Genomic DNA, 16,389 nt, shown 5'->3' with positions numbered 1-16,389 from the left:
CATCGCCGGAAGCGAACCCATGGCAACCCTAAGTCCCGCCCACCTTCCTATCCAGGCCGCGCGCGCTCCCTTTCCGGTTTTTTCCGTCGAAGCCACGCCCCTCTCGACCGAGGGCTCCTTTGGCAATGGAATGGAGTATTCAAACAGCTGTGTAGCCACGCCACGCTTTTCCAAGAATGACGTCACTTTTCCCGCCTCCTCAGTGGAAGCCACGCCCTTCCTCAATCACCGAAGATACCCGCTTCTCCAAGATTGACGTTCTCAAATACGTCACTCCTTCCGCCTTCTCAGTGGAAACCACGCCCCTGCTCTCGTCTCCTGCCAACCACAGAAGACGCTTCTGGTGAATATTCAAATAGCTGTATAGCCACGCCCCGCTTCTCCAAGACTGACGTCACTCGTTCTGCCTCCTCAGTGGAAGCCACGCCTCTCCTCCCAACCACAGAAGACGCTTCTTGCGAAAGAATGGAAATATTCAAATAGCTGTCTAGCCACGCCTCGCTTCTCCACGACTGACGTCACTCCCGCCTCAATGGAAACCACGCCCCTCCCCAATCAATGGCAAACTGCAAAGACGCTATAGGCGAAGGAATGGAAATATTCAAATAGCTGTATAGCCACGCCCCCATCTCCAAGACTGACGTTCTTCAATACGTCACTGCTTCTTCGTAGAAGCCATGCCCCTCCTCTCCTCCCAACCACAGATGACGCTTCTGGCAAAGGAATTTTCAATAGCTGTCTAGCCACGCCCCCACGTCTCCAGGACTGACGTTCTTAAAACGTCATCTCCTCCGTGAGGTGAGTGCGATGCTTTTCGTCTTCGTGAGGGGGGTGCCCTAGGTAGATTGCTCCGCCTCCTCCTGCCTGGAAGCCCCGCCCGTTTCCCGAAACTCCTCCCCCGTAGCGTTTCTTACTCGTCTGCCGCCGAGTTCCTAGAGCGAGAGTTTCTCTGTGTCTCTCTCTCGCCCTCTGGCGGCGGAAAGCTAGGATTGATTGTAATTGTTGTCAAGAAATAAAGCACTTGTTGTTGTTGTTGTTGTTGTTGTTGTCTTCCTTCCGGTCGTTTCTGACTTCTGACGACGACCCTAAGGCTGGGTTTTCTTGACAAGTTTCTTCAGAAGGGGTTTGCCCTTGCCATCGATGCTCTGAGGCTGAGAGAGTGTGACTTGCCCAAGGTCACCCAGTTGGGCTTAAATGGCCCAGTCAGAATTGGAACCCTGGTCTCCAGAGTCATCATAGTCCAATGCTCAAGCCACTCCAACTCTATAACTACTATGACTCCATGCTATGGAATTATGGGATTTGTAGTTTTTGTGAGATACTTAGCCTCCCGCGTCAGAGAGCTCTGGGGCCACAACAAACTACAGCTCCTAGGATTTCATGGGATGGAGCCACGGCATTTAAAGCGGTGTCAAAGAGAGCTCTGGCGCCGCAGTGAACTACAGATCCCAGGATTCCGTGGGATGTCGCCATGGCAGTCAAAGTGCTTCAGATGACATGATTTCTGCCGTGTGGCAGCAGCGTTTGAACATGGACACATGGGCTGAAAAACCCACAAAAAACTATGGATGCTGGCCATGAAAGCCTTTGACTTCACACAAATATAAATGTCAAGTCAGGCTTCTTAGTCATGCTCAGAATGGAAAACATTTTGGAATTGCTCCTGGACAGAAGGTGGAAATGTAGGGCATATCCTGGAAAAGGAGGACGCCTGGTCACCCTGCTGCCTCCAAGTCACCTTACTGTCAACAGCCCTGCTCAGGACTTGCACAACTCAAGGCTGTGGCTTCCTTGAGTGAGTCTATCCATCTGGAATACAGTGGACCCTTGTTATACGCTGGGGTTTGGTTCCAAGATCCCCCGTGTATAACAAAATCCGTGTATGCTCAAGTCCCATTAAGTATAATGACATAGCAAAATGGTGTCCCTTATAAAAAATGGAACATCGAGGTAAATTTATACTTTTTTGAAACATTTTCAAACCGTGTATGCTTAAATCTGTGTATAAAAAATCCGTGTATAAGAAGGGCCGACTGTACAGTGTTCCTCTTTTCCTACTCCCCTCGACCTTAAGCACCTCATCTCAAACGAATTGATTTTCTTCCTATCAGCTTTCTTCACTGTCCAGCTTTCACGATCATACATAGAAATTGGAAAATTGATGACATGGACCATCCTAACATTATTGATTATATTTCTTTCCACTTCTGGATCTTCTCTAATTCCTTCCAAATCCTAGCGTTCGTCTTATTTTTTGACTGCAGGCTCCATTCTGATTAATGACTGAGCCAAGGCATGGGAAACCTTCAATTTCTCCATATTCTGGACTAACACTCACCTCTTGTCCTGAGTTCAGGTTACCCATCAGGGCAATCAAATATTGTAGCACACCCATTTCTTTAAGAGTGATCCACACGTTTTCATCATCAACACAAAGGCTTTGCTATACTCTGTGAAGCACAGGCTGATTTTCTTATGGAATTCCCTGGTGGGCTCCATTATCCAGCATGTGTTTGCAGTATGACCCCTATTGCCTTTTCCTTTCCTTTACCTACCTTGGACATCTGGCATTTCTCACTCCATACATGGAAAAAAGGTGTTTGTTGTAGAATTTTGAGCATCACTTTTCTTGCATGAGAAATTAATGCAATCGTTATTTGGATAATGCAACCCCTAGTAACTCCTTTCTTGGGGATTGGAATGTATATTGAGTTTGCAACCTGTGAGCTATTCTTTTGTTTTCCATATTTGTTGATAGATTTTAGTTAGAACTAGAGTAATTTCGGTCTCTGGAGCTTGAAACAGCTCTGTTGGTATGCCATCTGTTCCTGGCGGTTAATTTCTCCCAAGTGTCTTGAGTGCAGCTTCCACATCATTTTCTAAAATTGTAGATTCATCTTCATATGGTTCTTCAGTCAAATAAATCTGTCAGCCTTTCATCTCTTCAAAGTGCAAAAGTAGTTTGCATTCAATTAACTCAGAGGGAAGAGAGGGTGAAATCCCAACCTTCCCTGCAAGCACAGGCAAGAGCAAATTATTGCAGGCTCTTCTTCCTTGTGTGTTCTATCTCATTACTAACTTTTGCCATATTGACCACACTCTGATGTTATTTGACCACACACATGCCCTTTTTGTTATCTGTGAAATGTTGGAGGGTATGGCTTCTGCAGCCACTTAATCCATTCTTTGGATTTTAGGGCTGTTGTAGCAATTCCTGGATATGGGCTAGGGCTGTTCCAATGGTTAAAAACAACAACTCAGACATGGTTTGCTGAGGTTGTCCTTGGATTTGAAGGGCAAATTTTCTTCTCTGAGGCTGCATCCACACTGCAGAAATAATCCATTCTGACACCACTTAAACTGCAATGGCTCGATGCAATGGAATCATGAGAATTGTAGTTTGTTGTGGCACCAGACCTCTCTAGAGAAGGCTAAACGCCCTACAAAACTACAATTCCCAGGATTCCATAGCATTGAGCCATGGCAGTTAACATGGTTTCTGCAGTGTAGATGCAGCCCGAATTTTGAAACAAAAGTTACTTAGGGTTATAGTTTAATTAAAAAGAGAAAGGAGGAGAAGAGAAGAGTACTGTATTTTTTGTTCTAGCATGTCTTGGGATTAAAAAGACATCCACCCAAGGATGGCAACAATTGCTGCAGCTGATGCTGGAAATTGTTAGAAAATAGAAATGTCATTTTGATTTTGTAAAAAATAAATAAAATGGAATGATAGCAACAAATTCTGCAACTGTGGTGTGTATTTATTTTTACTGGGATGCCAGGTTTGTGTCATTTATTTATTGTGTTAGAGTATTAGAGTGTGAGGTAAGCAGCTGTTGGGAAGGGCAGAGAAAGGATTGTTGGACTAAATGCTGATGGGTGGAATCAAGGAAGGAATCCGCCTGATTCTGCAAAAATTGAGAAGAATAGCTGATGGCCAGAGCTCTTGGAAGCCTCTCGGTCATAGAATCATAGAGATGGAGGAGACCCCAAAAGGTCATCCAGTCCAACCCACTGCCATGCGGGAAGACACAATCAAAGCACTTCCAACAGCTGGCTGGCCTCTGTTTAAAAACTTCATCAAGTCCACTTCGACTTATGGCAAATAACAACAGTGTTCCACAGTTGTATGACATAACAGAACAATAATTCCCTTATGTGTCTTTCCATTTCTTTCAGAAAAAATATTCCTTCTTCAGTTTTTACTTTCCTTCCCCTTCCTCACTTGAATTTTCTTCTGTTTTTGTTCATTAATGTTTACATAATTTCCCAGGACTGGGGATTTCCCAGCCCTCCAAGTGTTGTAGGATTCCATTTCCCAAATGGTCCATACCAGCTTGGCCAATGCCAGGGGTTGATTGAAAAGGTAGTTAACACAACATTTGCAGGGCATCATCATCATCATCATCATCATCATCATCATCATCATCATCATCATCATTTGTGTCCTGCCTTTCTCCTAAAATTGGGAGTCAGGGCATGGTACCATTTTAAAAAAGAACAATATCACTAAAAACATACCAAAGGTGAACATTAAAAAGCTCAGTTTTAAACAACACAGGGCCTCTCCTGATGGTCTCAAGGGCCAGGCAGGCTTGTTTTGGTGCTTGCTATTGTGTGCCTTCAAGTCATTTTCATCTTATGGCAATCCTAAGTGTGTGTGGTAGAGTCTCCTTCTTTGGAGGTTTTTAAGCAGAGGCTGGATGGCCATCTGATAGGGGTGCTTTGATTCTGTGTTCCTGCATGGCAGAATAGGGCTAGACTGGGTAACTCTTGTGATTTCTTCTAACTCTATGGAGATTATCAGATGGGGGGAAATTGGGAAGGGAAAAAAAGCATACTCCTGGCAAAGTCACACAAAGTTGTGAATGGTTTGTTGCTGGAGCATTCCTGGATCTTCATGGGTTAAGTCCTGGATAACTGCAATGTGTCTGAAAATCTTCAGCACGATTGCACGACTTTGCAGGGAGTGTGTTTTTACTCCCGGCATCCCCCCCTCTGCCTGATAATCACCTATGATCAGGGACGTAGCCAAGGGGGGGGGGTTCTTGAGGTCCGGACCCCCCCTTCCATTAGAAAAATGAATGGTGTGTGCTGCTGCGCTGCCGCACTCAAGCTCCATTATAATGGTGGCACTTAGTCTGGACCCCCCCCCCTTCCCAAAATCCTAGCTACGTCCCTGCTATGATTCTATAGCAAACTTATCACAGGGTTTTCTGGGGCTGAGAGTGTGTGACCAGGGACGTAGCCAGGATTTTGGGAAGGGAGGGTTCCAGACTAAGTGCCATCATTGTAATGGGGCTTTGGTGTGGCAGCGTGGTGGCACGCACCATTCAATGTATCTAATGGAATGGGGGGACCAGACCCCACGGGCACTCCCCCCCTTGGCTACATCCCTGGTGTGACTTGCACAAAGTCACTTAATGGGTTTCATGTCTGAGTGGGGAATCGAACACAGGTCTCCAGAGTCATAGTCCAACGCTTAAGACACTATGCCACACCATGTCATCTTTCCAACCTTTTGGTAGAAGACAGCAATTGTACTGTTTTTAAGAACAGACTACAAAGATGGCAGAGATTTTTATTCACATGTGGGTGGCAGGATCTAACAGAACTACTGGGCTGTACTTAAAGTGGTTGAACATCTGATAGTGGAAGCTTCAGGGGTACACAGAAGTCAAGCTATTATTCTATATATAGTATATATACTATTTACGCTTCCTGCCTTCCATGTATATAACGTCACACACCCAGCAAAAGCTGCCAACGCAAATTCAAAGCATCTTCAGATATGAAGACCACAAGCCATTTAACAAACAGGTCAGTTTATTCTAAGTCAAGTGTTTAACCAGCAGGGCGGTACAGGAGGTAATGAACCCTGAAGCCAAAATCTTACCTCTCACAAAGCCTTTGTATTCAATAACAGTGTCCTTTTCTGGGCATGTTTTGTCAAGCTGTTTGATCAAGCTTCCTTTTGATCAAGGGGTTACAGTGGCTTTTGGGTTTGGGAACTTTTTTGTTTGAGCAGAAAAGACAACAAAGGTGGAGTAGATGAGCCAGAGGCGGCTTTGTAAAACTGATGAAAGGTTGCGGAAAGATGGAGAAAGTGGGCTTTCCCCTTTCCTTCCTTCCAAACAAGAGAATGTGAAATCCCCCAAGGAAGCTGGACAAAAAGAAAACCATGGGAAAGTTGTTTTTTGGACCACAACTCATAGAAGCCCCTTGCTAATATGGCCACTGGCCCTGCTGGCTAGAGATTTTGGGAACTCGAATCCTGATGACTGTTCACATACTTGATTTTTGCAAAAGGTGGGACCTTTTTAAATGGCATCTGGGTCTTTCAAAATACAGTCAGCTCTCCATTTTTGTGGGGGATCTGTTCTGGACCCCCTCGCAAAAACAGAGACCTGCCTATATTCAAGCCCCATTGGCTTGAATGGGGCATGTGCCCATGAGCGTGCACAGGGTGTGTGCCACGGGTGCACCCCATTGAAAATAACAGAGGTTGCCCCTCTGTGAATATTTAAGACCGTGGACCTCAAGTCTGCAAGATCATATATGATACCAGAAAAATTTGATAAAATGCTGGAAGTGCAATGAGAAGATTGCACTTTCTACCGTATATGGTGGACGTGCCCAATTGCAAATAAATATTGGAAAGAAATTCATAATTTGTTTTTCAAGATGACAAGTAAAGAAATTCCTTAGAACCAGAGTTATACTTGTCAAATAAGACAGTGGGCTCAGGCCCATGGTCTCCCTAACCGAGTATATCCATCTGGCCTGTGGTCTTCCTCTCTTTCTATCTACCTTCCCCAGTATCACCACCTTTTCCAATGAGTCTTTCCTTCTTGTGACGTGGCTGAAGTATGGCAGCCTACCACTATGCCACTGTACCCATCCATTTGGTAATGTCATCTGAGAGTGCCCACCACACACCCTAGAGCTTAGATGGTGGGCTATTTGGGGGTGGCCTCTGGAGAGGGAACATTGTTACTGAGGAAATGTGCCTGGCATCGGTATTACTTTCTTTATGTCAACAGATGAAGATTTTGTTTTTCTTTCAAGCCTTTTGTACATCTGTGCTGTTTTAATCCTTAGTGGTGGCTGGTAGCTTTAACTTCTACCTTATTTTTGGCTAGTTTTCATGTCTTCTTTTTAAATCTTAGAGCCAGTGTGGTGTAGTGGTTTGAGCATTGCACTATGACTCTGGAGACTAGGGCTCAAATCCCCACTCAGCCATGAAAACCCACTAGGAGACTTAGGACAAGGCATACTCTCTCAGCCTCAGAGGAAAGCAAAGGCAAACCCTTTCTGAACAAATTTTGCCAACAAAATCCCATGATAGAATCGGCTTGGGATCACCATAATTCGGAAGTGACTTGAAGGCACACAACAGCAACTCTGTCTGCTTTTACATTTTTAGATCTTTTTAGTTGTTACTTTTATATTTTTCCTGTTTATAGTAGATGTCTAAATAATTTGCTTTATATTCATCATTTAAACATTAAAGGATAGATAAATCAACTGTGGGATTTATAATCTAACAACATTGGGGTTTGCTGTGGAGTTTAGTAGTTGTACAGAAGATATAATTTTACTTTGTTCACTTTGGTCCAAAACACACTGCAGAAATAATCCAGCTTGAAACCTGGCTCAGGGGTAGGGAATCCTGGAAAATGTAGTTTGTTGTGGCACTATAGAGGGCAAAATGTCTCACAGAACTACAGTTCCTGGAATTCCCTAGCATAGAGCCAGGGCAGTTATGTTAAAGTGATCTCAAACTGGATTATTTCTTCAGTGTGGATTTATGTCAGGCAGGGACAAGAAAAGCTGAACTTGGTGAGATTTCCTCTTCCAAAATAGTGATTATACATACAACGGCTTTGTCTTCTATTGCACCTGGTATCCCTGTTTCCTATTCTTCTGCTAGCTAGAGGCCTAAGTTTTACATTTTCTTTTTTAAGACAACACAAAGGTGGGTACATGATTGAAGGCTTTATAAATATGACCCCACCCTGTGTGCTCTTTTTTCTTTTTCTTTTTGATGACACTGTAACTCAGCACCACTTAATAAACTGACTGACTAGGAGATCCAGGGCAAACAAATGAAATCATTACATGACAAACAGGCGGGTTGTTCCCACTTAAGATTTGAAACGATTTAAAATACAACGTTTTTAATAAAATCGATTCAAAATAACACTGTTCTTATCCCGCCATCCGAATCGCTTTGTTCATCGTTCCCATCTGTTTGTTTAAATCGAAGTTTTTACCTGCAAGTGTTCCTACTTGGCATGAAATCGGTGTTTAAATAAAGCGATTCTTCTCCTCCATACCTTATTTGGAGCTGTCAATCAATAGTACGTCAGAATGACGTAACGTTAATCCGGAATATTTGGAAGCGATTTATCTTTTGGCATCGTTTCCATTTCATTGACAGCCAGGGAGAATCCCTTCAGAGAGCACAGAGATCAATGAAGAGGCTGCTGGCAAAAAGCGAAGCTCTTTCCAGAGGAACTATGGGATAGGTTTTGGAGGGCAGCATCCTGTCTCCCAAGACAGCCAGGGAGAATCCCTTCAGAGAGCACAGAGATCAATGAAGGAGGCTGCTGGAAAAGCAGGGAGGGAGCACTCTTCCCAAAGATTCTCTTTCCAGGGTTGGAGGAGAAGGCAGATTCCATTTGAGAAATGGAGGGAGAAAGGCTCTATCCCCCCCCCCCCCATTGATCAGAGCCCTTCCTTGCCTGGGCGAGATCAGAGCCCAAGCGGGCAGGGAATGCCTCTTTGAGAGGAGCCTTCCCTTCCTGCCTCTCCTCCGTTAGAAATGGGCTCTCCCCACACAGAGGGGAGGTTGCAATCCACCGGCAGATGCAGGCGTTTGAGCAGCCGGGACTTCAGGCCGTTTCTCCTTCCCTCCCCGCCTTCCCAAACCGAAGGCATCGCTGCCTTGGGTCTGAGATGGCAAGGAGGGAAGGAGAACTTGGCTCAGGCCATTTCTCTTTCCCTCCTTGCCTTCCCAAACCGAAGGCAACGCTGCCTTGGGTCTGAGATGGCAAGGAGGGAAGGAGAAGTTGGCTCAGGCCATTTCTCTTTCCCTCCTTGCCTTCCCAAACCGCAGGCATCGCTGCCTTGGGTCTGAGATGGCAAGGAGGGAAGGAGAAGTTGGCTCAGGCCATTTCTCTTTCCCTCCTTGCCTTCCCAAACCGAAGGCATCGCTGCCTTGGGTCTGAGATGGCAAGGAGGGAAGGAGAAGTTGGCTCAGGCCATTTCTCTTTCCCTCCTTGCCTTCCCAAACCGAAGGCATCGCTGCCTTGGGTCTGAGATGGCAAGGAGGGAAGGAGAAGTTGGCTCGGGCCATTTCTCTTTCCCTCCCCGCCTTCCCAAACCGAAGGCATCGCTGCCTTGGGTCTGAGATGGCAAGGAGGGAAGGAGAACTTGGCTCGGGCCATTTCTCTTTCCCTCCCCGCCTTCCCAAACCGAAGGCATCGCTGCCTTGGGTCTGAGATGGCAAGGAGGGAAGGAGAACTTGGCTCGGGCCATTTCTCTTTCCCTCCTTGCCTTCCCAAACCGAAGGCATCGCTGCCTTGGGTCTGAGATGGCAAGGAGGGAAGGAGAACTTGGCTCGGGCCATTTCTCTTTCCCTCCTTGCCTTCCCAAACCGAAGGCATCGCTGCCTTGGGTCTGAGATGGCAAGGAGGGAAGGAGAAGTTGGCTCAGGCCATTTCTCTTTCCCTCCTTGCCTTCCCAAACCGAAGGCATCGCTGCCTTGGGTCTGAGATGGCAAGGAGGGAAGGAGAAGTTGGCTCGGGCCATTTCTCTTTCCCTCCTTGCCTTCCCAAACCGAAGGCATCGCTGCCTTGGGTCTGAGATGGCAAGGAGGGAAGGAGAAGTTGGCTCGGGTCATTTCTCTTTCCCTCCTTGCCTTCCCAAACCGAAGGCATCGCTGCCTTGGGTCTGAGATGGCAAGGAGGGAAGGAGAAGTTGGCTCGGGTCATTTCTCTTTCCCTCCTTGCCTTCCCAAACCGAAGGCAACGCTGCCTTGGGTCTGAGATGGCAAGGAGGGAAGGAGAAGAGTCATAATCCAGCACTCAAACCCACACGCTGGCGATTACTATGCTATGAGAAAGAGAGAGAGAGAGAGAGAGAGAGAGAGAGAGAGAGAGACATGCAGACAGACTAATTAGATAGGTACATTGGCTAGACAGAGAGATAGACTGGATAATTAGATAGATAGATAGATAGATAGATAGATAGATAGATAGATGTATATGGGTAGATAAATACATACATGGTTGGACAAACAGAGAGACAGACAGGATACATAGAGATGGATAGATAAATAGAGAGATTTAAACACTGGCTAAATAGACTGAAATAGAATAGAATGGACTGTCTTGGGAGCCATGAAGCAGGGATTTCCTGCGAAACCCATCCCATAGTTCCTCTGGAAAGAGCTTCGGTTCCCTAAATTCGCTTTGTACGCCCCATGGGGAGAGACAGCCCGCTTGGGCTCTGATCTCACCCAGGCAGGGAAGGGAAGGCTCCTCGCTTAAAGCGCTGAAGAGATTAAGCGCCTGTAAACCATTAAAATAAAATAAAAAAATCCTTATCTCTTATTGAAAGACCAGCGGACAAAGGGGTGAGGGAAGCAAAAATGGCGACAGCCAGACGGATGGGGACAGAAAGGGCAACTCCCCCAAGGACAGCCCCATCACGGTCCGCTCCTCCCATCCATCTAACACGAATCCACGGCTGTCGTTCCTATTTAAATACTCCGGTTCCTAACTCGAATCAATGGAAAAATGTAGGTCGGACCCTAGTGTTTTTTTAACACGCGTTAAATGAGGAAGAATCGATTTAAATTTTTATCCCGCTCTACGATTCGATTTCTAATGGGGACGATTGCGGGTTGCTCTAGAACCGTTCTAGGTTTAAATCGGATCCTAATAGAAACGCCACTCCTTGGATTCGATTCAGAACGCGGGGTTTCACCTAATGGGAACATCCTCAGGATGTAATTAAACTTCTGTGCCACACAAAGCAGTTATAGCCAGAGGCTCAATGAGCTTGAAAAGGAGATTAGGCCAATTTAGAAACAGTTTGGACAAGAGCTCCCAGAATTTCCCAGACTGTACAGTCACTTCCATAATTTCATAGTATATAGGACCATGGGGCCAGGGGAACTGTGGATATTTCTGTCAAAAATGCAGTGATGCATTCCAGTCTTTTAGTCCAAGTCTCAAGTCGACTCTCAAGTCATTGCATGATACTTTCAAGTCAAGCCTCAAGTCTGGGAGCCAACCTTTAACAGAAGAAAAGGAGGCAGGGTGCATTTCTCGGTGGGAGCAGCAAGTGTGTTAGGCTATGGGCTTGAAGTGGGGGTTGAGATCTGCTTGGCAGCCTGTTCGCACTGTGCATTAAAGGATCCTTATACAGCTTTTCAAAAAGTTTCTGCCTCAAGCCCATTGCCTAAAGCATTTGCTGTTCCTTTCCGAGAAATGTCCCCTGCACTTTGTGGGTAGGTTTTGCCTGCCACTTGAAGTGAATGGCAGCAGCAAGTCAGTCATTAAAACTATACAAGTCTCAAGTCAAGTTGAGTCAGTGTTTCATTTTTGCCAAGTCATATTCAAGTCAAGTCTTTGAAGCGACTTGAGTCCAACTTAAGTCCGAGTCAGGTGACTTGTGTAACATAACTAATCTCTCTAACAGTAGAGCCAGGACAACAGAGGAGGGGATCACAGAGAGTTCAAAGACAGGGTCTAATTAGACTTACTTATGGAAGAGAAGGCTGCTGGTGGTGACCAATCCTGATGGACATACACTTGTCCCTCCACATTTGCAGCTTTGCCTTTTGCAGATTTCATTATTCACGGATTTCATTAATATATTTTCTCTAGGAATATCTAGGTCCTCCAGTGCAACTCTATGGTCAACTTTAACCAAAAGCCGCAGTGAAGGACCTTGAGATTCCTAAAGAGAACACTCCACTAGGCATTTGTAGCTCCTCCAGCGCAATTCTATGGTCAATGTTTGGCAGATGTTGACCACAGAGTTGCACTGAGGGACCCAGAGATTCCTAGAGAGGTGTTCTTGCAGGTAAAAACATAGTGTTTTTGTTATTTATGGGTTTTCCACTTTCACAGGGGTCCTGTGCCCCTATCCCCAGTGAATGTGGGGGGACGAGTGTACATTGCTTCCAGTGTCAGAGATAGTGTCACACCCTTTAAATAGGAGGATGCTTCCAAATAATTTTTGCTTTTTGACTGTGTAATCTTATTGCCACATCCATAGTCATTTACAGAAATTCCCAAGAACAGGAACTTCAGTTAGCAACCCTCTTGTGTTTCCCTTTGTTCCTCCATGTTGCTCCTTACCAGAGAGCATTTGTTAATGAAAAGAATATATGACAGAATGGCTGAGCAATGCCTTTCAATTGTGAGCAGTAGACGCTGTGTGTGATGGATGGATCCCATCCCCAGGCTGGTCCTGCCATTTCAAACCCTGGTCTCCTCTTACTCACTTTGTCCCTTTCCCCCACAAAATCCCCTCTCCCCAAGAGCCCGTGTGGTGTAGTGGTTTAAGTGTTGGACTACGACTGTGGAGAACAGAGATCAAATCACTGTTCTTGCATAGAAACCCACTGAGTGACCCTGGGCAAGTCACAGTCTCCTAGCCCCAGAGAAAGGCATGAGCAAAGCCACTCTGAACAAATCTTGCCAAGAAAACCCCGTAACAGGTTTGCCTTAGGATTTCCATAAATTGGGAATGACTTAAAGACACGCAATAGCAACAATCCTTTCTTGATTATGTACTTGGGCCTCAAGTTGATCTCTATATGGACCAGCGGCTGTGTTGTTCAGTAGGTTCATGTGTAAGGGTGACTGTCCAAACTAAACAGGAACAGCCAGACACATTTGTAAAAAAAGAATAAACATGTAGAAGTTTATTAATACACAATTAGATCACACATTAATTCATGAACTGTTTTAACCATTCATAGACCTCCAAACGCTGTTCATTTTTTCCCTCTGGCTGACTGTCCTATCTCTATCAAAGCTTTTCCCTCTCTCTATGCCATCTTTCCCCTCCTTTTCACTTGATGCCATCTTTCCCCCTCTTTCTGCAATCTTCCTGCCCCTCTCTAGCTAGGCCACCTGTCCCCTATTGTTCTGCAGTCTTTTCTCTGTCTTTGGGCTGTCTTTCTCTTATCTACCTTCTGGTTCAACTTTGTATTCTTTCTCTTTTGTATCCTGCAGGTCCTCCTTCATAGCATTTAACTGTGATTAACTGGCTCAAACCAGGATTGCCCAGTTCCCTCCTTCATACTCTTATCTCTGGAAGGATACTTAAAGTGGGAGTGCCATGCTAATGTTCTGCTTATCGGATTTCCAGAAGTATGTGGCTGATGTAGGTAAGGCCTATCTGATAGACCTTCAGTAAGTGGCAGCTAGCAGCTTTTGTGTTTTGAAGCAGTGACTCTGGCCCAGATTTTGCCCCAAATTTTAAAGGAGCTATACAAGGTGTGGGAGCCAGCATAGCATAGTGGTTTGAGTGCTGAGCTAAAACTGGTCTCCAACCAGTTCAATTCCCAGCTCGGCCATGAAACCCCTTTGGTGACCCTGGGCAAGTCACATGCTCTCAGCCACAAAGGATGGCAGTAGCAAACCTCTGGACATCCCTTGTCAAGAAAATCCCACTCAACAACAATAACAATCTAAGACATAGGACCTATTTAGGGCATAGTGTCAAGCCTCTTGGAGACTTCCTTTAAAGCTTGAGCTAAACTCTGGAGTAGACCTGGATGGTACCAGGCCATCTTTTTAGTTCAAAGAGGCTTTGGGCACTTTGGAACTGATGAAGGGTGGCTTTGGACAAGCACTTGCCAAATACAGTGGATTAATTTATGTACTACTCAGAAACAGTTTCTTGTGTAGGAGCAAGAAAGTACTTATTTGAAGTAATTCATATTCTGTTCAAGGGATGTCAGTAGGGTTGCTCAGGGGGTTTGGGCCACACCAGGTGACACCTTAAGGGGGGATGACACCACTGTTCCCCAAACATCTGCTTTTAGGCAGAAATGGGCTGTGGCATTTGCCTGCATCCCTTTAAAATGGTGAAAAGATAGTATGAGTAGGGCAAGGCTCAGTGGGAGGAGAAAGGACAGGCCCCAGGGTTTTATTTCAAATAAATTGTAATTTTTAACTTTTTTGAAAAATAATTTTTAAAAATGAAACAGAGGCTAGATGACATCTGTCAGGATTGGAATAGCGTAGTTGCAAAATTCCTGCTCTGAGCAGTTGATTGGACTCATCAGATAGTTTTCAAGATCCCTTCCAACTAGTGGTGGCCATTGGCTTCCCTGTCATGTGTTGCTGAACCTCCAAACCTCTTTCTGCCTCCGAGGAACACAAAGGAAAAATTCTTCTGACCAAATCTTGCCAAGAAAACCCCATGACAGGCTCACCTTAGGATTGCCAACTAGAAGGCAAACAACAAGATGTGTGTACTTCACTTCTCAACCTTATGGCTAAGATCAAATGTAGAGGTCATTCGATGTTTTCCCAGTATAGCAAATATCAGCTAAACAGGAAGTTATGTAACCCCCTCCCCCCAAAAAAATTGCAGACAAAAAGATGGGAAAGAAATCAAAGAATTCCTTCCACTTCAGTGCAATGGGAATTGGAAACATTGTCTGCTTTTAACATTAAAAGTTTTTTTTACTTGGGGCATGATGGTAAGTAGTCTCACAGAGACTATCTACACCCAAAGTGAAAAGGGAGGAGGAACACCGACAGAGCACCTGTTTTGCAGTCAGAAACTCCCAAGTTCAATCCCTGATACCTCCAGATAGAAGTGGGAAATATTCTTTCTGAAACCCTGGCAAATCATAGAATCATAGAGTTGGAAGACACCTCAAGGGCCATCCAGTCCCAACCCTGCCATGCAGAAATACATAATCAAACACCCTGACAAATTGCCATTCAATCTCTGTTTTAAAAAACCCCAAAGAAGCAGTCTCCAGCACTCTCCAAGGGAGTGTGTTCCACTGTCAGAACCAGCCCTAGCAGTTAGTTTTGCCCTATGTATCGCCAGTGAAGCAGTGACTTCATGCAATGTAAGACAGCTGTGTCCCTCATATTGGCCTCCCTTACTTAAACAGCCCACCCCTGTAGGCAGTAAAACTGGGTGATGGAGATTTCACCCTTTCCATTCACCCTTGCTTTATTATACTTGTTGCTCTTTTGTGGGAGACTTCATTTTATTCATAGGAAGGATGGGGTCCAACGACAGATCTCTCTGTTCTTCCTCAGATGCCATTAGTTTGTAACCAAACACTTCCATGGCTTCCTTGCAGATGGCCTGAACATCTTGCACCTCCTGGAAGCTGAGTTGCTGCCTCCAAGCCTGGGAGACGAGTTTGGCATTTTTCTGTATGCTCAGGGGCTCTGTTTGATCACTTGTGGTGGGCCAGTGAGTTATGTTGTAGACCCAGTCCTGGATTCTGGGGGAGGAAGTCAGGCCTGTGAAATGGTACCACTTGGCCAGATGTCCCAAAGGGTCTCCCACCAGGTCTTCATAACGTGTTAGTTGATAGCGCCCCCTCAAGGCCAGAGGCATGCGGTACAAGGCTGCAAGGTAAATCTCGACTTGGCTGTGGCAAATCTTGTACATGATCCTACGGGTGTCAGGAGTACTGTTGACGGAGTTATCGATGAACTGATCGTCAGGGAGAAGAGACACGATCTGGCGGGAGGCATAGATTGCTCGAGGGTCTCTGACCAAGTGGATAATATGAAGGTGGAGCATGGGGTCTGTCAAGAGAGGAAACAGTGCTTCCAGTTGGAAGAGGCGGACTGTCTTCACTGCCACATGGTTGTAGGTAGTGCAAGCTTCAGAAATCTTCTCAAAAGGGGCATGTCCACATTGGGCTTTGCACTTTTTGCTGTCCACAATGTCAGAGCGGCTGAAGACCTCACAAGCTGGAGGGGAGCACAATCCCCTGCTCATGGACCACATGAAAAGGTGAGAGACTCGGCTGGGGTATGAGATGTAGGGGCGGAGGGCCTCCATGTCACACAGGAAGACAGAGTGCAGCAAGTCCCGCAGGGCCCCCTGGAGAAGCTCAGGGCTCCCCCAGCGCATGCTGTTCCATATGTGTTTTGCCGGCTCCATCAGATAGAAGACCTCAGGGTGCTGGTTAAAGAGTTGCCCTGCAAATGTGGAGCCTGAACGCCAAGTGGAGAGGATCAGCACATGGCTCTTGGCAGGAGCTGAGGTGCTTCCTCCTTTGTTGTGGGTCTCTAACCTTTTCCATGTTGAGAACAAGAGAAACAGGAGCAGCAATAAGCCCACAAGAAGGTGGATGTTGGTGATTCGAACGAACAT

The 16,389-nt window shown here is 45.8% G+C and overlaps 1 protein-coding gene across 1 annotated transcript; it reads right to left on the bottom strand.

The window, feature by feature from the left end:
- Nucleotides 1-15,228: 15,228 nt before the first annotated feature.
- On the bottom strand, nucleotides 15,229-16,389 carry LOC149321131 (carbohydrate sulfotransferase 5-like). Its single transcript, XM_089516203.1, has one exon. It carries the CDS (start codon nucleotides 16,387-16,389, stop codon nucleotides 15,229-15,231), a length of 1,161 nt encoding a protein of 386 aa, XP_089372329.1.

This window comes from Sceloporus occidentalis, unplaced genomic scaffold, assembly GCF_023333645.1.
Source record: "Sceloporus occidentalis isolate IW3139 unplaced genomic scaffold, rSceOcc1.0.p SCAF_1, whole genome shotgun sequence".
Lineage (NCBI taxonomy): Eukaryota > Metazoa > Chordata > Lepidosauria > Squamata > Phrynosomatidae > Sceloporus > Sceloporus occidentalis.
The sequence above is the reverse complement of the archived record's forward strand: the minus strand, read 5'-3'. Positions and strand labels throughout refer to the sequence as shown.